At 42.4% G+C, this 25,252-nt stretch overlaps 1 protein-coding gene across 1 annotated transcript; it reads left to right on the top strand.

The window, feature by feature from the left end:
- The first annotated feature begins 351 nt into the window (after positions 1 to 351).
- ufl1 (UFM1-specific ligase 1) lies at positions 352 to 14,221 on the top strand. The gene is made up of 19 exons (XM_036549620.1): positions 352 to 540; positions 1,097 to 1,242; positions 1,949 to 1,977; positions 2,325 to 2,422; positions 3,559 to 3,673; positions 4,208 to 4,338; positions 4,474 to 4,532; positions 5,265 to 5,411; positions 5,774 to 5,949; positions 6,422 to 6,601; positions 7,054 to 7,180; positions 7,708 to 7,830; positions 8,230 to 8,350; positions 8,969 to 9,135; positions 9,621 to 9,751; positions 10,074 to 10,154; positions 10,447 to 10,532; positions 10,650 to 10,830; positions 13,377 to 14,221. Exons 1-19 carry the CDS (start codon positions 461 to 463, stop codon positions 13,578 to 13,580), a joined length of 2,382 nt encoding a protein of 793 aa, XP_036405513.1. The 5' UTR covers positions 352 to 460; the 3' UTR covers positions 13,581 to 14,221.
- The last annotated feature ends 11,031 nt before the right edge of the window (positions 14,222 to 25,252 follow it).

The raw sequence follows: 25,252 nt of genomic DNA on the forward strand, positions 1-25,252 counted from the left end.
GGCTTTCATATCAGTGTGTGCAGGGTGAAGTTTGAATTGTGCGCCAGAGGCATCGTCTCACTTGATTCTCTGTGTGAGATTTGGGATCTATGCATCAATGGCAGCGATATTTTTGCAAAAAATGTGTACGTCTGGAGAATGATAATGGTTGACTTATACCTGTGCGTAACTTGCAGTGTTTTACATTACGACCGTGTTTTAAGAGATTTAATATACTGGCCAGATTCTCAGCCTCGTAGTAAGAAACTGGTTATGTGACGTCGCATGTTGACGGAAGTTAAATTGAGGCGCATAAAGTCTAGTTATTTATTTTCCCAACGCGTGGACTGAACCTTTCGGCGTTCCGTACTGTATTACGTCACTTCAAGGTTGACGTGGGTTTTCAATCCGTTTTGTCAGCAGAACAGCTAACGTTAGCAGTTTACATTTTAATATTCACACTATTATAAACTTGCCGCGCATGATGGCAGCCGACTGGGAAGAAATCAGACGCCTTGCAGCAGATTTTCAAAGAGCGCAGTTTGCTGACACTGTTCAGAGGTATGCTGTCTAAACCTAGCTAACTCCCTAGCGAATTAGCCTAGCTAACGTTAACAATATGGTGATCTTGGATAGCCTGTTGGACAGTAACTTTAACCATGCACCTGCGCGATGTGTTTCTATTTAACTTTAATCATCCTGTCTCTCTTTGCTGAGTATAACGTATGTGCTTATCCAGACACCAGGCTGTCTGGATAAGCAAGCTTATTATGCTTGTAGAATGAGCTGCAGCTAGTTAGTTAGCGAACTAGTTCGCTAAAAGGCTAACGTTATTATGTTTTAAATGGGAAATAGTGCTTAAATAGTCTATTTATAGTTTTAGGTAACGTTAACTAAATACACGTATTTTAGCTAGCTAGCTAGCCACACATCTGACAAGTCTCTGCTACGAATTCTGTAACTGAGCTAACGTTAGCTATCCGATGACTTGTGTTACATAAATATTAATAGGTGATCAACGCAGAAGTGAACATTCTAATCAACACATCTGTCGGATCTAACAAACAGTTCAAAACGTTAGGCTTGTGTGGATTCTCATTTCTCTATCTCATCTCAGATTGTCTGAGCGCAACTGCATTGAGATTGTCGCCAAGCTTGTGGCCGACAAACAGCTGGATGTGGTGCACACGCTGGACGGGAAGGAGTACATCACCCCGGCTCAGATCAGCAGGGAGATCCGGGACGAGCTGTATGTCCAAGGAGGTCCGTTTCTCCCGGCTGTCACATCACGCTTGTTAATTCCACAGTGTGGCTCAGCGGTGTCCACAAAGGATATGGGCGAGAAATGATTATGCGGAGGGTTGTGAAAGTGCTCACCTGAGTTCATATTTTAACTATATCTTGGTCACACGTGACGCAGATTTTTCTCAGTTTTCTTGGCTTGCAGTAATCCAAATAACCTGCCTTTTACAATTCAGTTTGTTCGGTGGATGGATCAAAGTTTTACTGCAGTAGGGCATTACTATTAATGTGATTGTTCAAAAGCATGCAAAGCAGTTCTATGACAAACTTGAACCTGGGGGAGTGTTTGGTTGGATGTATGAATCTTTTATTAATTACCCTTGTAGGAAGGGCCCTTTCCTGTTGTTGACTTGGGGAGAAAACAAACAATAATATTGATTTTATGCTTCATTAACATTAGGGTGACCATACGTCCTCTTTTTCCCGGACATGTCCTCTTTTTAGGACCTAAAAAATGTGTCCCAAAAAGAGGACATGTCCGGGACAAAGAGGACGTACGGTCACCCTAATCAACAAGTGCTGTTCAAGCCGTAATTTTAGGCAAACTACTGGTACGCCTTCACAGAACAATATGAGGTGTTCATCAAGGCTGTATTGCTACTAGAAAATGATGCCCTGAACGGTTTTTCCCCTACTAAAATTCTTGTTTCATTCTATTTTATTTAAGGTCGGGTGAACATTGTGGACCTACAGCAGGTGAGTGTTCTTCTATAAAAACCATGCACCAACAGTTGTAAAGCTTTGATCAAATTAAAAATTCAACTCAAAGAAGATTGAGAACGCATTTTTAGAAAGGCATCAAATCCTTTTGTGGAGCCATGAAAATATAATGAGTTAAATGACCGTGTCAGGCTGGCCATTTTCCAGTGGTGTCTTCAATAATTTCATACCTATGGGAGAGGTATTACCCACGTTGAGAATCTTTTAATTTAATTGAAAATTTTTAACTTGTTCACACTTATGCAAAAAATCAGCTTGTGGTCAATGTCCTTATCCTTTACTCATCCTTTACTCATCCTTAACTCCTGTGTTTGTGCTTGCAGATCATCAATGTGGATTTGGTCCATGTGGAGAGCAGAGCCAGTGACTTAGCAAAGTCAGATAAACATGTCCAGTTGGTGCTGGGGCAACTCATTGACGAGTAAGTAAATATAAGAAGGACCAGTTATGACCTAGTTGGTAATGACATTTCCAAAGAACCATTCAAGACTGGTTGCTATCCATAATCTCCTTTCTTTCTGCACTGTTGCCATTTATGATGATAGTGATTTGCAACAAATTGCTATTATGTGGAGTTTTCCAGGAGTCTCACAGTGATTTACAGTGTAAAGGTAAATGACATCACCAGCCAACAACCCAGCAATCCAGCAACCATCTGAGACATGCATGGCTGTCACTTTCTATAAGAAAGCAAATCTAGAAATGAGTGGAGGAGACAGTAATTGAATTAACAGAGTGTATGATCATATTGGCATCATATTGTGTGATCATGTTGCCAAATTGAAACAGAAGGATCACTCATGAGCATTGATCCTCCATGAAATTGCTATGCTTTTCATTATGAGATTAAGAAAAGTATATAATTATCAAATTACTGGGGTGTGGAGTATCTCAGTGGTTAATGTAGGCAGTGGTGTTGACTGATGCTGTATTGTACTTGGCTTCCCTTGTCTTGTCAGATTGTGCAACTTGGTTTGTGGTAAGGCTTGAAAAGTGTTATGCTCACACTAACTGGTCTGGGAGTGTTGCTAGCCTGGTCTGACACTTGCTCATTCAGTTTGAATGGATACACTTCTGTTCTATTGTGCTGGAAGTCACTCTGGATAAGAGTGTTTGCAAAATGAATGTAATGTAATGTAAGCTGCTAGCTTTGAGTGCAAGCTGATTTATATGTACCAGGCTGGATCCCAGCTGTATTGTCGTGAGATGACGATGACCAGGAGCCCACAGCAGCGGAATAAATTTACGTTGTGTGACAAAAAAATAGCCATTGGCTGTTTGTGAGTGTATCAGAGGATAGTGTTAATGTTGCCTCAGTGCTGCTCCATGAGAGCAGATATCATCACTATGAGAGGAGTCTACTACTGTATACATTTGGCAATTCCAAAATAGTGTTGCAGAAAGGTTTGAAAAAAGTGTTTAAAAAAAGAATATCAGAAACTCCCACCAGGCAGGCTGAATCAGATCAAGCTTTTTGGAGATCTTGTTTATTGGTGTAATGTTATGAGAACGCTCTTGAAGTTGAAGTTGAAGTTTTCTTTCCCCCTAATTGATCAGAAACTATCTGGATCAGCTTGCAGAGGAGGTAAATGACAAATTGCAAGAAGCTGGGCAGATCAGCATTGCAGAGCTGTGCAAAGCCTATGATCTCCCAGGGGATTTTCTGACTGAGGTGAGTCTAGAATGGGGTAAGTTGTAGCATTAACCTTTTATGCATTTATTTGGTCTGAATACTGGGTACCGGGGGGTTCATATTCCTGAACGTATTCCCTGAAAAAGTGTTTGATCAGACCACACATTTATAAAATTTATAATGTTATATGTGTTGCACTTACGATCAAGTTTTGTCGACAGGTTTTAGCCTCCGACTCCATTCCCATTTTCTGAATGAGGTGTACACAATGAGTAGATACTGCTTTGCATTCTCTGTTTTGCTTTGCTGCAGACCTTAAAAAAGCTGTTTTACAGCTTTTGGTCCTATGCAGATGTTCATTTGAGTGGATCTTTCCATGAGCAGGTCAGACAGTATCCACTATGTACATTTCTTATTTGGAAAATGGGGTAAGAAAATAATGCGATGCAATACGATGTACAGTTGTGAGACGTGTGTACTCTGATGTTTTGGGTGAATTTCGGGAGTTGTCAGGAAGGTCCACACGTCCTGTTTGCATCCTGTGTAAAAGCTGAATGGCGCTTTGCCCCTCAGGTGCTGTCCCAGCGTCTGGGCCGGATCATCCACGGCCAGATGGACCAGTACAACAAGGGCGTGATTTTCACACAGGCCTTCCTGGCACGTCACAAAGCCCGGATTCGCGGCCTTTTCAGCGCTCTGACCCGGTGTGTCACCTCACCTTATCTCACCCCTCTGGCTTTCAGAGACGCACCGTGCGTTCCCTTTGAATATCATACCCTTTATGTCTGCAGCAGAATTGTAAATGTACATTTTTTTTCCCCTCCCTTTTTTGTCTGTAGGCCAACTCCAGTCAGTAATCTGATAGGCCTCTATGGGTTTCAGGAACATCTTTTGTATTGTAAGTGACTTTTTTTGGGTGCTTCTTTGTTCAGTGCTGCGTTCATTTGACACGGCAGAGTTGTAGTCATGTGAAGTCAGTTTTTCTGCCACTTTCAGTAGTTCGCTAAGTAGAGGACGTTGTGGTCACAGCTGCAAATAAATGAAATATTTGCGAAACTTTTTTTCAGTGAAAAGAAGTTTACAGTGCATAGTGCAACAGCATGTAGGCCTAGTTCCGCCATCAGCATTATCACATAGATCTACAGACTTTTAGGCAGTGGGACAACGCACTACCTAATAAATGGCAGGTTCCTAGATGTAGTCTCATTCCTCATTCAACATGCTTATGGTGTAGCTTTCTCTCTACTATCTACTCGGTTCTGTAGCTGTCTAACAACAGTTTTTGTTATACTGTATTATATGCAATTCACAGAACAGATGCTGTTCAGATGTAGCCATGTTATATTATCTAAAATGCAGAGCTAACAAGCTAGAGAGTTAACACACTAAGTTGACACAAATTGTTTTCTATCTACTCTAAAAAGAGAGAATTAAAGAAGAGAATTAAAGAGAATTCCCTCACTTAATTGAAAAGCTTTTAATGCAATCATATTGCTGTTTTATTATTATTATTGATGTTATATTAATCAGAGCCTGATTGTTCTGAATAGTAGTTCCAGGCAACATGTCTTTTTGTGTGTTGGTTGTTCTTTAAACCCGCGCCCTGACTGTTTGGTCCGTTTTTAATCAGCGGTTTTGGAAGATCTCGTGAGCAGTGGGCGTCTTAAGGGTGCAGTGGTTGGTGGGAGGCAGGACAAAGCTGTCTACATCCCTGATATCTACTCCAAAACCCAGAGCACATGGGTCGACTCCTTCCTCAAGCAGAACGGATATTTAGGTACATGTAAATCGATAATTAATTGTTACAGTCACAATCAATGTGTTTAATTCAATTCAGTTGTTTACTTTTTTTATTGCAGCCTATCACAGGCTTTCACAATGAGAGCGGTAAAGAGCATAAACCACTTCAATAGCACGTTAAGCACAGAATAAAAGTGCTTCTTTCACAAATACACATATTTTCCCCGTCCCTTTGATGTATTTATGTAAATCATAAAGACTGAAAGAGCTTGATTAGCTGAATTCCCAGGGTACTCCTTCCAAGCTTTCAGTGCCACGCTGTTAGGAATCTCATCCTGATCATGAACCTTTCTCCACATCCATATAAACACTGTCCTGACTCCTGTTTTTTCCCCATAGAGTTCGATGCCTTGATCAGGCTCGGGATCCCTGACCCCACAAGCTACATCAAGAAGCGATTCAAGTCGAGCAAGCTCCTGTTCCTGAAAGCCGTCTGCGTGGGCCAGGGGATCGTCGACCAGGTGGAGGCCTCGGTGGAAGAGGCGGTGAACTCGGGCACGTGGACGGACGTGCAGGTAGGCGGATGCACACAAGGCTGCCACGCGTCAGTCTGTCAGTTTCAGCGCATATGCTGATTTAATAGTCGAGGGCATTGCAATATGCACGTCACTCCTGATGTAAGGCCAATATGCAAGGCCACTCATGCCTGTTCTCTGAAGTTTCATTAGTAGTTGGCCAAACACTTATCATGTAACAGCTATGTGCAATTGGATCTTGAAGTGAGTTTGACGTTCACAAAGTTCTACAAAGTATTTCAGAATGCTTATTTGGGAGTATTATGCACATGCCAAGTGCATGCTAAATTTATTAGTTATATTAGTTACTTTAAAGTGTTCCTCATTTTTATTCTTGGATACATTTGTGAAGGGCGATTGTTATTTACAAATCAGAGGATTCATTTTAGCTATAATTTTACCACAGCTTGTTGTATAAGAAGTCTTACCCCCCCACCTCACCCCCCTCACACCCCACCCCCCCCTCACACAGCCACTGCTGCCCAGCTGTCTGTCCCAGGAGGACATTGGGATTTTGGTGAACCAGGTCATGAGAACCACCAACGTGCAGTCGTCTGCCAGGCTGCTGTGCGGCACTGTGGTCGTCAGCGAGAAGTTCATCAGCAACTGCATCTCTCTGTTCGATGAGGCCATGCAGCAGAGGGCTCTGAAGGTAAGAGCTTTGCGGAAACAGGACAGGTCTGTTCACCTCCGCAGGAGGGTCTGTGAGCGAGATGCTGGCGTCATAAGGCTGGCCTTTTACCAGTCTGCTGTCAGCAAAGTCCACTGTTCCCACGTCCATTGCTACTGTGAGCGGGATAAAGTGGACACCCATCGATGCTTTCCAATTTCCCAGTTTCCCCAGTACAAACTCTGGCTCTGTAAGTGGGTGATAGAGTGTGTATGTATGAATATCATAAGGTTTTGAGTCTGTGTTTTGAGTGTGTCAGATGTGATCCTGTATACAAGACAAAATATATAAAATGTACTTGGAAATGTATTTGCAACAAGAAACACTGAAGGCGTTCTCTATATGACAAAGTGGGATTTGCACTTTGTTTTTTCCTGGTGACTTGAATACGTCCTGTGCTTCACATTTTAAAGCCAAGCGCTTTTCTCTTTCAGGAAGTGAAGAATAACCCTGTGTTTCTGATAACCGAAGAAGACCTGAAACAAGCCTCTGCAATGACAGAAAATACAGCCCCCTCCAAAAAGGAAAAGAGAGAGGAACAGAGGAGGAAAAAGGCCACAGGTAGCACAGGCCTCACACTACAAATATATGACACCCTTTTCATGTCTCTTATGTGAAACAGGACTTATTAGCTGCGCATTCTGTCTTCACCGTCTGCAGCATTACGCGTGGTGCAGTGCGCTGTTACACAGTCATGATGACCAATATGTGAGAATCAGGAAAGGAATGCGACACAGGTTCATAATGAGTGCTTTTATCAGAGGTGTGAATACACCTGTGCTCACAGCTTATTAAACCATTGTGATGGACACCGAAAAGAAATCTAGAGTTACAGTCTACATGAATAGAGAACCCAGGAAAGGTGCTTGGCATGTCTGACTAAAAATTTTCTCTGGGGTAGCTTTTGAAATACCCCTGGACTTTTCCCAGGAAACTTGAATTTCAGCCTTCAGTTAGATAAGTGACACATATGAGGTGAACTACCCTTTCCCAGTGCCTTAGGTGGTCTTTACCTGGCAGTTCGTACCCGGTGTCACGTTTGATGGTCCGGCAGAGAGGAGGCTGTTCCTGACTGTCTCATCTTTCAGAGGGCAGTGGGAGTGTGAAGGGTGGAGGAGGCGGCAATGCTAGAGAGATCCGGATTCGGAAAACCAAGAAGAAGGGGAGAAAGGAGGAGGACAGCGACGAGGAGATGGGAGTCACCCCACAGAGTACGGCTCCATCCGCACAGACACCTCCTCTCATGTGCCATTAATGTACCTTTGTAACATTAATGTGCCGCCAAAATCAGTGCTGTTAGAAGGTTTTGATACCCGACACATTTGCTCACCTTTGAAATTTTAAAGGCATTACCTGCTGTCAAGGAAACTACAGTTTAATGATTACTATGACGTGTGCCGTGGTCTCACACCAGAGTGGTTGTTTTTGTATAACTGCGATCATCGATGTGGTTGTGGTGTCAGGCCCCTGTCAGACACAGCTGCCATCTTCTGGGAAAAGTTGCTCACAGAAGTGTCGTCAGGTTTCACGGTGATCCAATACACCAGGGCTCAATTACAGGTAATGATTCTTTTTTTTTTTCTTTTTCTTTTTTCTTTCCTTTTCCCAAGACCGAAACAAACAAACGGAAGTTCCGTTCATGTCCCTGGAGGAGTTGGTGTCTGTTTTGGAGAAGCATGTGGTTGACTGCCCCGAGGAGATGGTCTCTGAGCTCGCCGAGCAGCTCATAAGGTGGGCCTTTTCTGCGTCTGGTAAAACCAGCGGTGCAGGGTGCAGGTCCAGTGACCCCCTTCCTTTCTTTCAGTAATGGAGTTTTTTTTCCCCCATGATGACACACATTCTCAGTTGGGCCCGGTTAAGACAGGGGAGCACAAAACCTTTAACACATGACATCATGCTTTTTTCATTGGCAACTAAAAGATATTTACCTTGTAAATCTATTCAGCAAACTCCTCAACAGATGGATGAATACCTCTGTGAATACTGTTCAGCACAGGAGATTTCGGTGTAGAGAGTGCTATTGCCAAAAAATATGAAAATGAAACCACATGCAAATCTCCTCCTCACATGTAATTATGTAAAATTATATACAATTTCATTCTCAACCAGACCTCTTTCACATGCACATATGTATTGTGTTGTGTTCACCAGTGTATTCACATCTGCATCTTGCCTGCTTCTGGTAATATGTCTTTCAGGTACAAAACAAATGTGTCAAGAAGTTGATTTTTCATGTTTTAAAGAACAGTTCAGTCCATTAACAAGCTCAACATAATTACATGAGGACACGTTTTCCTGGAAGGCAGAAGTTTGTGTACTCATTCGCTTTATTGTTGTCAAACTTGGCAGGCCTCTGACCAAAATGTACCAGGATGTTGTACGGACAGTCTTCATGTCCACCACCAGCAGCAACTCTGGCTCCAACAGAAAGCAAAGTGTCAAGGATCTGCAGGAGGAGATCAACAACCTGTACCACAACATCAAGCTTTTTGAAAAAGGGACAAAGTTCTTTTCAGGTGAGGCAAACTCTCCACTCGCTCGCTTTGCCAAGGAGCTCCCTTCGGTAATAGGAATTTTAAAATCTTTCAGAGTCAATGGTAGACTTTTCTTGGGGTTCCCTTGCTGGTTATCCCCCTATTCTGCAAAATTTACAGCCATATTACTTCCAGCAGGAGCACTGAAGCAAGATAAATGTAATCCTGTGATACACGCACACACAGCCAACAGCTGTTTTTCACGCTGCCAGTCACGCTGCACCGCGGTGAAGCAGGACAGCGTTCACAGGGGTTAAATAGCGGCGAGACGAGGAAACTGTGGCTGACTTACCCACCCCTGTCCCTGACAGAATGAATTTAGTTTGTCCCGCTGTTGTTCGGTCATGGTCGTTGTCACATAAAATTTGAGTACTCCCTTTAAGTGGTCGCTAGGGTAGTTTGTTTAGTGTGAACTGTTTGCACAATTTCAGTGTAACTGAAAGCAATATTTCCCCTTTTTTCAAAAGATGAAACTCAAGCAAACATTGCCAAGCATGTTTTGAAGACGGTGTGCACGGATGTCACCAACATCCTTGTGAACTTCATGGCGGCAGAATTCATGATGGCTGCAGAGAGTCCCAGCTCCATCAACAATGAGGTGAGTTTCTGGCTCATTCAGAAAGTGGCAGGGCAAAAAGACACAGTCAAGGAAAACAAACAGGTTCCTACTTCCTACCGACAGTAAAGAATGTTGGCAAAAACTCAGAAGTGGCAAACTTTGATATTTCTTTAGGTAAGATTTAGGTAATTTAGTAGGTAATAGAGTTGTTTGTCCACACTCTTTCGTCATGACAGGGTGTGAGTATAGCATTTTTTAGAGGCCTTCACTCTCAGCATACAAGCATTTCTCTTCGACACCTGAAATGTCTGTTGCGTTTTATCCACGCTCTTTTTCGTGTATCATATGCACAACTTTGCAGGTCAGGGTGAAGATTATAGGCAAGCTTCAAGAAGAAACAAAAGCACCTCTGATGAAGCTTCACAATACTCTCAACGGAAAGGTAAGTCTCATTAAAATGGGTCTCTCCTCACAAACAGTGCAACACAATGACATTCTCAACCATGTATTCAAATAAATAGCAAACTCAAGCCTATTAAACTTGTTTAATTAAAGTAAATTCATAATTGGAGGTAGAAATGTTAACTACAGGACGTAAATAAATCTTTGATAGTACACCAATTAGGGATGCTAACAGATATCTAGGCATGTGGTTGCTTTATGATTTTTGTGTTATCGGATAATGTTTAATTGAAAATACAAAACACATTTGCGTCGTTCCTTTTTTTTTTTAGGTCATTGAAGATTTTATTACTAATTTAGAATCTGCTGCAGAGGTTTGCGGGTTCATGCTTAAGAAAGGAGACAAGAAGAGAGAGAGGTAAGTCAGCCTGCTGTAGGTGGCACTGGGCGGCATTCTCACGCACTACCACAGTGAGAACATTGTCTACAAGACACATATTACACGTCATATCACTGGCTGTCCCTGTTCCCGCAGGCAGGCCCTGTTCCAGCACCGGCAGGCTCTGACAGAGCAGCTGAAGGTGACGGAGGACCCCGCCCTGGTGCTGCACCTGACCAGCGTGCTGCTGTTCCAACAGAGCACACACTGTATGCTGCACGCTCCCGGCCGCTGCGTCCCGCAGATCATCGGCATGCTGGTGGGCAGGGTGTCTGAGGTACAGCGCTCCTCCTTATGTAACGCACCCAGGCCTCTTACGGTTGGCTAAAGAAAGAGACCTACCTACCTACCTACCTACCTACCTACCTACCTACCTACCTACCTACCTACCTACCTACCTACCTACCTACCTACCTACCTACCTACCTACCTACCTACCTACCTACCTACCTACCTACCTACCTACCTACCTACCTACCTACCTACCTACCTACCTACCTACCTACCTACCTACCTACCTACCTACCTACCTACCTACCTACCTACCTACCTACCTACCTACCTACCTACCTACCTACCTACCTACCTACCTACCTACCTACCTACCTACCTACCTACCTACCTACCTACCTACCTACCTACCTACCTACCTACCTACCTACCTACCTACCTACCTACCTACCTACCTACCTACCTACCTACCTACCTACCTACCTACCTACCTACCTACCTACCTACCTACCTACCTACCTACCTACCTACCTACCTACCTACCTACCTACCTACCTACCTACCTACCTACCTACCTACCTACCTACCTACCTACCTACCTACCTACCTACCTACCTACCTACCTACCTACCTACCTACCTACCTACCTACCTACCTACCTACCTACCTACCTACCTACCTACCTACCTACCTACCTACCTACCTACCTACCTACCTACCTACCTACCTACCTACCTACCTACCTACCTACCTACCTACCTACCTACCTACCTACCTACCTACCTACCTACCTACCTACCTACCTACCTACCTACCTACCTACCTACCTACCTACCTACCTACCTACCTACCTACCTACCTACCTACCTACCTACCTACCTACCTACCTACCTACCTACCTACCTACCTACCTACCTACCTACCTACCTACCTACCTACCTACCTACCTACCTACCTACCTACCTACCTACCTACCTACCTACCTACCTACCTACCTACCTACCTACCTACCTACCTACCTACCTACCTACCTACCTACCTACCTACCTACCTACCTACCTACCTACCTACCTACCTACCTACCTACCTACCTACCTACCTACCTACCTACCTACCTACCTACCTACCTACCTACCTACCTACCTACCTACCTACCTACCTACCTACCTACCTACCTACCTACCTACCTACCTACCTACCTACCTACCTACCTACCTACCTACCTACCTACCTACCTACCTACCTACCTACCTACCTACCTACCTACCTACCTACCTACCTACCTACCTACCTACCTACCTACCTACCTACCTACCTACCTACCTACCTACCTACCTACCTACCTACCTACCTACCTACCTACCTACCTACCTACCTACCTACCTACCTACCTACCTACCTACCTACCTACCTACCTACCTACCTACCTACCTACCTACCTACCTACCTACCTACCTACCTACCTACCTACCTACCTACCTACCTACCTACCTACCTACCTACCTACCTACCTACCTACCTACCTACCTACCTACCTACCTACCTACCTACCTACCTACCTACCTACCTACCTACCTACCTACCTACCTACCTACCTACCTACCTACCTACCTACCTACCTACCTACCTACCTACCTACCTACCTACCTACCTACCTACCTACCTACCTACCTACCTACCTACCTACCTACCTACCTACCTACCTACCTACCTACCTACCTACCTACCTACCTACCTACCTACCTACCTACCTACCTACCTACCTACCTACCTACCTACCTACCTACCTACCTACCTACCTACCTACCTACCTACCTACCTACCTACCTACCTACCTACCTACCTACCTACCTACCTACCTACCTACCTACCTACCTACCTACCTACCTACCTACCTACCTACCTACCTACCTACCTACCTACCTACCTACCTACCTACCTACCTACCTACCTACCTACCTACCTACCTACCTACCTACCTACCTACCTACCTACCTACCTACCTACCTACCTACCTACCTACCTACCTACCTACCTACCTACCTACCTACCTACCTACCTACCTACCTACCTACCTACCTACCTACCTACCTACCTACCTACCTAGCTACCTACCTACCTACCTACCTACCTACCTACCTACCTACCTACCTACCTACCTACCTACCTACCTACCTACCTACCTACCTACCTACCTACCTACCTACCTACCTACCTACCTACCTACCTACCTACCTACCTACCTACCTACCTACCTACCTACCTACCTACCTACCTACCTACCTACCTACCTACCTACCTACCTACCTACCTACCTACCTACCTACCTACCTACCTACCTACCTACCTACCTACCTACCTACCTACCTACCTACCTACCTACCTTCCTTCCTTCCTTCCTTCCTTCCTTCCTTAACATATGCACTTAACCCACAATTGCGTCAGCAAATGTGTAGCTATATAAATAAAAATGAAATTGTAACCCATGGACGTCACTCTGGATAAGAGCATCTTTCCATGATAATGTCATGTAGAATAGTAAGCACCCATGTTGGGGGTGTCTGTTGACGAATGTGACATTCCTTTCCCCAGGATCAGCACAAGCTCCTGGTGCGCTACCAGGCTCTGGTGGTGAAGCAGCTCGTAGGACAGAGCAAGAAGGGGTCTCAGGGGCAGGAGGAGGCCGAAAGCCCGGCGGAGGTAGACGAGGCGGTGAGAAAGGAACTGCAGTCCCTGACCAACGAGGTGAAGGAGCTCGCCCTGTCACCCAAGAAGACGTCTATGACCGAAGAGTGAACTGTTCGGGCGTGATAAACGATGACAGGTTTACACAGTGCCAGTGTTAGACTGAAGGGAATGGCAACAGACCCCTCTTTTTGGGCAGACATTTTCACGTCATTATTGTGTCACATATCAGATGCTTGAATCATAAGTACGTTAGAAGGCAGTTACCATGAAAATGAACTGGATTAACAAGGTCAACATTTCCAAAATGTCCTAAAATAACATTGTTAGCAATGTAAATGTAGTTTTTCCTGCTGTAAAGAATATTTAGATCATCATGACCAACCTTTGAATTATACCGAATAATTCTGAATAATCTTAAATGTGTGTGCAGTCAACATTTAATTTATCCATGTTTCATGGTAACTCTTCCTTTCTATGTGTGTCTGTCTGTCAGACCGTCTATGTATACACACACAGTAATTTCAAACAGTTGTAGTGCCATTACATTGCATAGATATCACCAGATTACTGCACATGTGGGACTTTGAGGATCTGGCATCTTTTTGTGATCTACTCAGAGTTCAGATTAATAAAACACTTTATTTTCTGACTCTTGTTCTGTCAACCTCATTCCTTCTGACGGTCCTGTCTCTGAGCAATCTCTCTGACCTGAGCAAATCTTTTGAAAAACGGCATTTAACTCATAATAGAGAAGGATTGTGCGGGCAGCTGCTAGGCTCCATCTCTTTGGATCTGCTGATGATATTTCACCATCAGATATATATATATATATATCTTATAAATATAAGTGCTGTCAGGATCCTCTATGTATCTTTAATGATATCTTAGCTGCAGAAGACTGCTTAGATCAAAATTTTATCTAGAGTAACCATTCTGCAATGTTTCTGATAAAATTGTACTATTAAAATTGTAACTATTAAAATTGTACAACATGTAGAATATGCATGTGTATGTATACAAATATGACAAAATGCACAATACACTAAAAACTGGAGAAAATCACAAACACTTAGCTGTTGGATAATGAAGCAGGTCAGAGCGTCCAGATGATTCAGCGTGCTTTAGATGCTCTGTTAAACCAGGTACCAGCTTCTGAAAGCAGCAAAACTCAGAAAAGATGTAATCAAGGCATGTAATGGCTGCAATATCTCTGTTAAGACAGATAATTATGGAAATCTTAGTCTTAAAATGTGGGATATCTTCCTGATTGGAGGACGATGTAAATAAAAATACAGCACATTGAAATGTAAAAAGTGTGTAGGGTTAAAATCTCAAGCTTCAACGTCAATCCAAGGGTATTATTTAACATTTTTTTCACCTTTTTGCAACCCTGTTTTGCATTTGCACATTAGACTCATGCTACCTCAAAAACCTCTGCATGTGTGGAAACACAGACTGCAGCTGCTGGTTTTCATACTACATGTCACAGTGTTCCACAGTGATGCAGGGCGACACTCTACTGTTATCCGAGGTACCTGGTCATTTATACAGGAAGCTATTGAATTTTTTTTAATATAAAAACTTATACCACATTGTGACGGTCCCTGAAATTCCTTTTGGCAGAGCTTGAATGCCCATCAATATTCAACATCCAATATTCAAACTGAAACTCAGTAATAAAGTTTATTACCATGTATGATGAATTAACTGTCAGCAATATATAGTCTCAGATATCATCTTTGCCGATGAATTGGCAAACTAATTTGAGAGAGGTATGGAATTCAGATAAGCAGTGTCATCTTTTCTAATAATTTTGTACATTTTGACTTGAAAACCCGGGACTGGTCTGGTGAACACGGAGACGGGGGAGAGAACTCAGGAAATTCCCAGCCTGGTATAAAAGGGCCACAGTGGAAGAATAACAAAGATTTAAATGCCAGGCTGAAGCCAGCTTTCAGGGTCAAAGTAGCCTAAGATAAAACCTGAGAATGGCATATCTTTGCCATGGTTCTTATGTTGCGCTGGCTCACCTCTCTGACATGAAGCTGTGGCGCCCCCACCTGGCAGAGAAATGGCTGTCATTATGAAAGTCCTCAGGTGGTTGACCTGGTCTAGTGCAGTTTGTGTAGGTAATGGCATTACACTTCAACAGCAGCAGTAGCCAAACTAGCCAGAGTTTTAAAGGCAGCTAGGATCATTCTTTGGAAAAAACTGTCATCATATAACATGCGTCTAATTGAAACATTAGTTTGACATTTTTGAAAACACTGTCAAAAAACTAAATATTTGCAAATATAACCCAGAGAAAGAGTCTTCTGGGATATATCAAGTTATTCTAATTATGTCATATAAATGAAAAAATCTCTTAGTTTATGTTTTAATAAGAACTGTGTTACGACATATGCGAACATATGCTGTGTAACTGTGGTTGATGAATATTAAACAATGCAGCTGATTACAAGGATCATGGTCATTTTGAAATGGACAAATATCACAAGCATAGCTCTGACATTTCAGAGAATAATGACTGGATGTGTCTATACACACTAAAGGCATTCAGTTCGCTGAATTTGTCCTTGAATGAAATAACTTTGCAAGGAACTTTTGCTGGAAAAGTGTGGCTTCATCATTAATTGAAAGCAGGAGGGTTATGAATGCTCACAGAAACAAATTCTCCCTGCAAACGTCGTTCCTCCCCCTACGCCAGGAAATGAGAAGAGTAATAATGTAGATGTGTCTTTAGCGTTTTTCAACCCTCACACTTTTGATTTGGTCGAAGGGCAGATCACCGAAATGGCATGCTTTTCTCCATACCGTTTTACTGCGGGAACCTTTGATAAAGGTAGACCACAAAGAGCAGATCAAGGTCTGGACATACAGTAGCATGGAAATGCCTTCATTGCTCTGCGGCACTGCATCGGGTTACCATGTCAACCATGGGAAGCAGCTCAGCCAATGAGCTGCTCAGGAGATCCTACATTAGCAGATATGCATGGCAGATGGCACGAGACCGTATATCGCCATGGGACATAGCAGGGAGCTGTTGTGTTGGTAGGTAACCATGCAACTAGAGTACAGAGGGACAGTAGGTAGGAGTCCTAGTGAAGTCCTCACTGTGATTTCTTTCCTCTTTTCTTGAGTTTGTAGCTGGCATTCCAGATCCAAAAAACTGGCCTCACGTTGAAATGTGAGAGAATCTTTCACTTTGCTGGTGCAACAAAAATGCCCCACCCAGGACAGGGTTTGCAGTTAAGCAGTACAGCTACAGCCAGCGACCTTTCAGCGACCTTTCAGAGACCTTTCATGAATGTGCCCCTTTTGTTCCTTTTGAGATATTTGCCAGAATACCTGAACTCAGGTCATTTCAGCAAATATCCTTTTTTATTTTCTGCACAAACAAATATCACAATAATGTACCATGCTTCAGTGTGCTGAAGTATATAAGGACAGTATGTAAGTTAAGAGAACAGGGCTGTGTGCATTAACAGTGAGGACCTGTTCCATCCAGAGTTTCTCCCCTAGCAACTGTGTACCCTACTTTCAACTGAAGCGGTGCACTGGTTCATATATTACACTAATGTCCACAGTTTAACATGTTTTCAAATTAAATGCATTTTCCCCTTTATGCAATCCTGTTCTTGGATTGCCAGTTGTACATTTGACTCATCTCACATGGGTAAGTAAAGCAGGATGAGCGCTACTTTTTTGCTATTTTTTTTGCACTACAAGTCACACAGTGTAACACGGTGAAGTCCGGGCTCATTGGAGGAGAGACACTACTCCACTGACATCATCAGAGCAACTCACAGGCATTGGACAGAGTTCCTTAAGAGCGGCGAGCAAAGGAAAGCCTGGCCTACTCACCCACCATTATCCCTGTTCTGCTGAGGTGTGCCCCCGGTTCTTTTCATCCAATGACACAGTCGGTTTCAGATGCAGGGCGCAGCCTGCATTCAAGACTGTTGCCTTGCCAGCTGAGCCTTTCAGGAAGCCTGTTTAAGCACATTCAGTCATTAGTATTCTATTTCTGTGTAGGAGAACATATACAAAAATCGTTTGATAAAAACGTGGTCCAATGATTTTTGTTCCAGGTGTCTTTCTGGCCTTGAATATTTCTTCTACAAAGGAGGTTAAATCTCCTGTATATCGTGTACTGCACTGTATGGTGTGGGCAATGGGTGCTTGGTTTTAGTTTGTGGCTAACATTTCAATCAATAGATAATGAGAGATGAGTGGGAGCTTGTGCTCTCTTGCCTCTGAGCTCTTGGCCAGAATATTTATGCATTCTAAATGAGACAATCAAGAGAGGTTGAATCAGACTCTGATTCAGCCCATACCAAAAGTGGTTTAAGATTAGCCATGCCACTAGATGAGAACAACAGAGACCATTTCACGCCTAACCTTTTTTTTTCCAGACAGCATTACGAATAAGACTGACACAATGGTATTTAAAAAAGAAAAGCAGCATCAGAGCTTCTCCACACATTACTCTTGCGTTTCGCTGAGTGAGAGGGACTCAGGGCTTGAGAAACATGGTGGCAGGGAACATAGGACAAAATGGCTGGTAGAATTGGATCAGCGGCACTGCCAATTGCTGTTGCTTTATGTATATTTCCATACATCACCAGGTCAGGAGTACATGTGTTTGGGATTCTCCTCAGCCATTGGCTTTAATGTGAGCAGCTGTGTGGTGCAGTGGTAAGGAACAGGACTTGTAACCAAAAGGTTGCCGGTTCAATTCCCCACAGGGGCACTGCTGTTGTACCCTTGGGCAAGGTACCTACATCACCAGGTCAGGAGTACATGTGGGCAAGGTACCTAACCCGCAATTGCCTCAGTAAATATCCAGCTGTATAGATAACATTGTAAAAAAAACTGAAGTCACTCTGGATAAGTGTGTCTGCTAAATGCAAATAATGTAAAAATGTAAACATCCAGCTGTATAAATGTATAAATTATGCTCTGAATAAGAGTGTCTGCTAAATGAAAATAATGAAATGTGATATACAAAATACCCCCAAATTAACCTGAGAAGAGTGACATACTTAATATGCTTCCATGGTTACCTGGTTAAGAAAGGCGCTGTCAAAACAGCCAACGTTGTCGAGAGAGTTGCAGCAGAGCCAGTGAGCGTCCGACCGGTGGTGAGGAAGGCGGCCGAACATGCAGTGCCCAGATCCAGTTTGGTGAGAGGACACTGTCAGCCACGGGCTGTGACGATGTTTTAATTTTTAATCTGAAAGGCAACAGTTTGTTCAGCACAGGGTATTTGGTTTTTCACAGGTCCAGAGATAAGTGTGTCTCTCTGCTCCACGGACCCATTTTTAAAAAGAACATTTTTTCGTCCTCTGAGGAATCCCATTCAAGTAATAAAGAGACCTAGGCCTTCCTTAACTTATGTAACTGTATGGGAAAGGAACCCAGATTGTACAAATCAGAAAGAGAGGACATAGTAACACAAGAGATGTCTTTAATAATGTCAATGTTGGCCAAATTATTTCACTTCAGCGCATTGGTTTGACTTCATTTTTGTGCTTTAAAAACCTTGAAAAATCTGACACTGTGAGGGTGAGTGTCATTGCAGTGGGTGTTTTTCCTTTGTCAGCACAGATATTGGCGAGAAAGAAAGAAGCACTCAGCGCTGAGGAATATGAAATGCTTCATTATCTTAGCAGTTTAAAAAGCCCCCAACTTAGTCTCCAACATTTCAGTAGAGCTGTAGTACTTGAAGAAAGAAAAAAAAAAAACAATGTGCACTCAATGTATTTGTCATGGCTACTCTGTCCCGTGTTAGGACTTACAATTGGACTTGATTTAACATCACCCACCAGAAGCTGAAAACTGAAAAATGTTTATGTGAAGCTTTTACATGGGTACATGGGTAAGGAACACAGATAATGTTCTGTCAGAAGCTCAGTGTCCAATGTCTATGAGCGCATAAAGGTCAAAGGTTTTTGCATGTATTATGTCTGTGAATTAGTCTGTGCAGGAATGCAAGAATATGGCATGAAACCACAGCAGCAAGAACGGGAGCAATTAGTGAATACGCTGAGCAGTGAATAATAAAATAATAATGTATAATTATGAAATGGATTATTAACACTCTGTGTATCTGACAAAGCAAAACAGACAAAGGAAATTATGGCAGCTTTATGTTGTGAGGTATCTACTAAACCCTATCATTGTGGATCACAGTGAATTAGTAGATATCTCACATCATAAATCTGCCATAATTTCCTTTGTCTGTTTTGGTTTGTCAGATACACAGAGTGTTAATAATGCATAATTATGAAATGGATTATTAACACTCTGTGTATCTGACAGAGGGTTTCCTGTCAGTGAGCACTCTGCCCTCCCCCACATGGACACCACACACACACACACACACACACACACACACACACACACACACACACACACACACACACACACACACACACACACACACACGTGCAGGTATTGATTGACAGTTCATCAGTCTCATCTGGCAGACACACGTGGCCCAGGAACACAGTGAGAACACAAACCTCCCAAGACCCTCTGCATAGCCTGCATGCCTCGTGCACAGCGAGGAAGGCTGCATGTCGCTCGTGACCGTGTCCATAGGCGCGTGTGCACTCCATCGCTATGGTAACCGGCACTCGAGCAGGAAGATATCAGTGTTCCGTGCAATCACTATATTCCTTTTTTCTTGATCAAAAGAGGTCCTCAGGCTTAGGGTATGCCAATTAATCAAAAACTGGTGATATAAGTCTGTGCAGTAAGCCTGAATTCCATTGGCTCCGCGGCACAGCGAAGCATCCCTACGTTATGCCCTGAGCCTGTCGTCCTGTCAGGCTGCATGTACTGTGCATGGAATGTAATGATTTTGTGAAATCATGGCAGAAAACAACGCCGTCGCCTTCACGGCAACAGAATGCATGCATTGACTTGCATCCAGCTCTAGGGGGAAGCAGAAACGCAATCTTTTGCGCCCCGGCATTTATTCAGAACATGTTTACGGAAAGAGAATAAATGTAAAATGCCATGCAGAGCGGCAAAGATTTCATTATAATTTCATTTTGCATGATCAAGAGCAATTTTATCTGTATTACAATCAACCGCTTTGATGTGATGCGGGATCATGGAGGAAAATGTCTTACACTTACGGTGGAAAAACCAATCTCACCTCATGGGATCTTGCTTATTTTAAAATGATTTTTCAAATGTCTAGTTATCTCGGACTTCTGTTTTGAATATAATATTGTATGCAATCAGTAGAGCTATTTCTAAACAGCATTTACACAAATTTTAACAGGACTGACTGAGAGCAGTCTGTCTCATTCTCAGCTCAGTGACAAGTTCCTCCACATACGTCAGATCTAATCAATAAGGGACTATTAAATATTGTCAGGCGTTTCAACATGCACCCACCAACTGTATTTTGCATCCCTCCCCTTCAGCTAACACAAACCACTAAGCCTATTAAATGAAGTATAAGCATCTTTCATGTGGTCATGGTTTTACCCCGATTCTTGACACCATGGGTAAGTAGCACAGACATAATAATTTAGTAATATGAAAGATTCTGCCCCTTGCAGTTCAAAAGGATTTTTTATGCCCCCCCCCCCCCACCTTCTAAGGCAAACAAACTAGCTGAGAAGGCTGCCCAGACTATCCATAGCCAAACAACAACAAAAAAGTCACCGAGGTAAGACAAACGATCTGTACCATTTGAAAAAGCATGCTCACCTGATTCTTATAATTTGGGCCTACAGCATTCCAGTACAGCAGTCGGGTTACGTGAGCATTTTTTTACCAACTCGTCGTCACCATAAATCCCACTTTCCACAAATGTTTCTTGTCCAAACTTGGGCAGGAGTCCATAAAAGATGTTTCATCGGTCAAAACCTGAAAAAAACGTGATTTTTTGACATTTATTCCATGCGTATTCAACATATTTACAACAAGCACATGACAAATGTCCTCCTTAAACCCTGTCTGAATGCAGAGAGCTAAAATGTGGACTGCTTACAGGTCTTGGGAAGGCCTGGTCAAAAATTAAACACAATTTAGTAACTAGCAGCATAGGGCTACTATTTACTAAATAATACCACTAATTTAACAGTACAGCCATAAAGCCTAGAGTGTCAGTGACACACCAGGCCCTGATCCCACAGCGGCAGAACAAATTGGCTTCAATGGGAGGTACAGGTGGGCGGGTCAGCCAAGGTGTCCTCACCTCTCCGGTCTCACGCACCCCGCACCAGGTACCTGTGAGCTGCTCGGATGACGTCAGTGCAGAAGTGCCCGTCCACCAACGAGAGCCCACTTCAGTGTAGTGCACTGCGTGACTTACATTACAGATAACGGCAGCTGATTGCGGGTGAGTGTAACGGCGGATTGCGTATGTCTCGATTCCACCCTCCTGCTTGAGTGAGGAGGTTGCTGCAGGGAAACAAGCCTAATGTAGAACTCGCGATTCCAATACAGGGTTGCATGAAGGGGAAAGGAAAAAAAAAAGCAAAGATTGGACTTATGTCTTTCTAAGAAGTTGCTCTGATACAGGTAAAACTAAACCCTGATACAGGCACTGATAAAATGGTTTACAAAATGGAGCAAGGAATCACCAGACTCTGGTTGTTCCCCACATTTAAACAATGTGTCCTGTCTTGAAAAAGTTTGATCTCATCACGGTGTTACCATTCACATATTTACAACACAGACACAAAATCCCAAATCTCTTTTGGAGGGTAAGCTTTACAATTCATTCATATGAGTGACATGGAATAAGAATTGATAATTCTTTAGGAAACCCCAAAAATGTCTAACACTTTGTCCTGCACACGTACAGAGTATGCCACACCAACCTGCAACTTGGCAGATGGCACACCAGCCATGGCAATAAAACTTGGAAAAAAAAAAAAATGTGACCAGCACCTGTTTAAAACATCACAGTGTCAGCTATAGTAACAGTAATTTAGGAAAAACTGTTGACATTCAGGATCCACGAAGTACTGCTTCAAATGCCTACAAAACAGGAAAGAAGCAAAAGCACAGGGTTTGTGTGTTACCTCTGTCACTCCAATGATGGTAATAACAGAAACAAACAAATCGCATCACTGTGTGGTCATTCTTTGCACTTGTCCATGATTACTAAATTCAATATTCAAAAAAAAAAATCCCTATACATGCTGCACAGGCTGCACGTACACAGTGTGAACAAGATGAGGGATAAGATTAGCTTTTCGTCTCCTTTCTGCAGCCTGTGTGTTATCTGGAGGGAGCTCATTATGGCAAAGGCTGTCATATCCGAGTCCTCAGAGGTAAGAAGTGGAACAACAGCAAACAACAGAGGAGAAAAACATTTTCACAATTAAACGGGTGGTAAGCAGAGAATGGAGGTTTCACCTTGTACTATTCAAAGACGGTTTCTAAACCTTGGAAGGAGAAATAAAACAAATGAAAAAAGTATAAATGAATAAAACGTGTTACGTGTTCGTCAGAATGAAAGTACAGATAATTTCCCGTTCTTCCTCAGTGACTCCATACCTACCTGCATAAATGAGGCATCTTATTTTTAACTCCCATAATAATTAAAACTGAATGTTGTGTAACACACAAATGGAACAAAAGAATCCTTGTAACATCTCATTTCAAACTGTGCAATTTGTAATACATGTTATAATTGTTACAGATTCTTTAGAGTTTCTAAATTTCCTTTTGGCTTAAGTAGTACAAAGGCTTTTGTTTGCTAACCATGCATGCTATCATCTTCATCTTCCAAGAAATATCACTGTGGGCTAATTTCACTTAAAATTATGTAATGCAGCATAATATTCCGACACTCTTTTAGCTTTTCTCAGAAATGACTGGTTCCTTTTATCTATTTATTTATTTTACACAGGCTTCTCTGGAGACAGCCCCCAAGTTTCTGTTGCTTAGTAATAGTGGCTCTGGCTATGATTGAGGTGAGCTTCAAAGCTCCAAGCACTCTCATTACTCACTGCCGGCGGGATAATGAATTCCTGAGAGGAAGCTGATTAGGAATCGCGTCCTTTATATTTACCACACAGAGAATCGCCACAGCTAAATGCATTTGAATAATCTTTATCTAAATTAACCCGGCCAAGCTACAAAGAGCATCTGAGGAAGGCTGTACTTTGAGGCCATATGACCACATTTAAAAAAAGAAAAAAAAAAAAAAACACCACACTGACATTTCAGTCTTTTGGCAGTTTTGGATAAAGTTACAAGCTGTCTACTACAGCCTGCAAGGTCATTAAGTTGCCTCTGTTACAGATAAACGTGTTAAAACAACCTTCGGATCTGTGCAGCTATATGGAATAGACATAAAAATGTCTGTATGCCTAGAAATTCTTCATTGCATTCTCCCACAGTTGTTCTGACAGTAAAATTACAATCTTCTACAGTGATTTTCATGACACCTTAGAGTGTCTAAATAGGCGTCAGACTAGACGCATCATTTACATGGTGATATATGTGTTGTTGCCAATAAGATTCATCAGCTAAAACAGGAGGGGGCTGCACTACCTCCTCTTGTGCAATCATAATCATAATCTGTCATAATGTGTTTGTTTTGTGATCTGCGTTAGGTTCAAGGCATACATTTACATCAATAAAAAACAGATACTATGAACAGAAGGAGCTTTTTTTTTACCAGACATGAATTACATGTGCATGCCTTGCCAAAGTTGTGAAAGCATCGCAAGAACTCATAAACAAGAAACAGAACAGAGAAAGAACAAGAACATCATATTCTCCCTGATACGTGAACACCTCCAGAAACACAGAACATTACATATGGTCCCCAATTTGCATGAAATGACTCTCACGAAACACTATAGGATTACCATGAGTAAGGAGTAAGCACAGAAAAGCGACTGATGACCTCAGGGTAGTACTTTAAGTAAATTAGTGTGTGTAGCTGGGCATTGGAAATGTGTTACACATTTAAATGTATACCAGAATAAATACATTCACAGGAGTGTGGGTTGTAATTTAAGTGGTGTGTGTGTCTGAAACCAATTTAAATGTGGCAGAGTATGCTTTTTGATCATGTTACTCAATTTAAATGAATTTCACAATTACGTTTTTTTAAATATGGCTGAATTTTGTGAAAATCAAAAAGCTGTGATCAAAAAGCTGTAAATTTCAAATCGACCTGTCTTTTGTACTATGTATGATCTGCTCATTCTCTTTGCTGTTCTTTGCCTATGCATTGCACGTTGTGGTAATTTTCATAGCTTGTAATTACAGAGATTTGCATAGCTTTTTGCTGTGCCTCATCCGAATGGCTTTTACCTCCTGGTATACCTGCCAATCACTGCACTAGGGTGGGTTCACACATGTAAATAACCGAAAGAACAAATTTGTGCAATTCAACAATAATTACACTTTTTTGCAAGGAGAGACTTAAACCATCCAGAAGTCAAACACAATTAACAATGTAACAAATGTCTACATTTTATTACATTCAAGATAAAAGTACAGTACACTGAAATTGCACATTGTCACCAGGTACAGCAGCATTCTGACTGGCATAGAACTAAATCAGAGGCACAAACGTACTGCTCAGACAGAGATATCAAACAGGAGATGCTTTCCAGTTTCTCATGACTACTTTTAAAAACTGTCCATACAGGCAATTAATTTACATGTTTTTTTAATGAAAACCAGCCACGCACAACTACAAAAAAAAAAAAAAAGTCAAAAAAACCTTAGGTTTTTAAAGCATGATCATGATTTCTCATGATTGCACACACATTCACATTGGGCAG

This window comes from Megalops cyprinoides, chromosome 17 (genome assembly GCF_013368585.1).
Source record: "Megalops cyprinoides isolate fMegCyp1 chromosome 17, fMegCyp1.pri, whole genome shotgun sequence".
Taxonomy (NCBI): domain Eukaryota; kingdom Metazoa; phylum Chordata; class Actinopteri; order Elopiformes; family Megalopidae; genus Megalops; species Megalops cyprinoides.

What these genes read in the sequence shown, in the direction of transcription:
- ufl1 (XM_036549620.1), top strand. Translation starts at nt 461, where the DNA reads ATGATGGCAGCCGACTGGGAAGAAATCAGACGCCTTGCAGCAGATTTT. An exon ending in CAGGGGATTTTCTGACTGAG is followed by an intron (nt 3,674 to 4,207) that starts GTGAGTCTAGAA and finishes TTTGCCCCTCAG; the next exon opens with GTGCTGTCCCAGCGTCTGGG. An exon ending in TGGTGGGCAGGGTGTCTGAG is followed by an intron (nt 10,831 to 13,376) that starts GTACAGCGCTCC and finishes TCCTTTCCCCAG; the next exon opens with GATCAGCACAAGCTCCTGGT.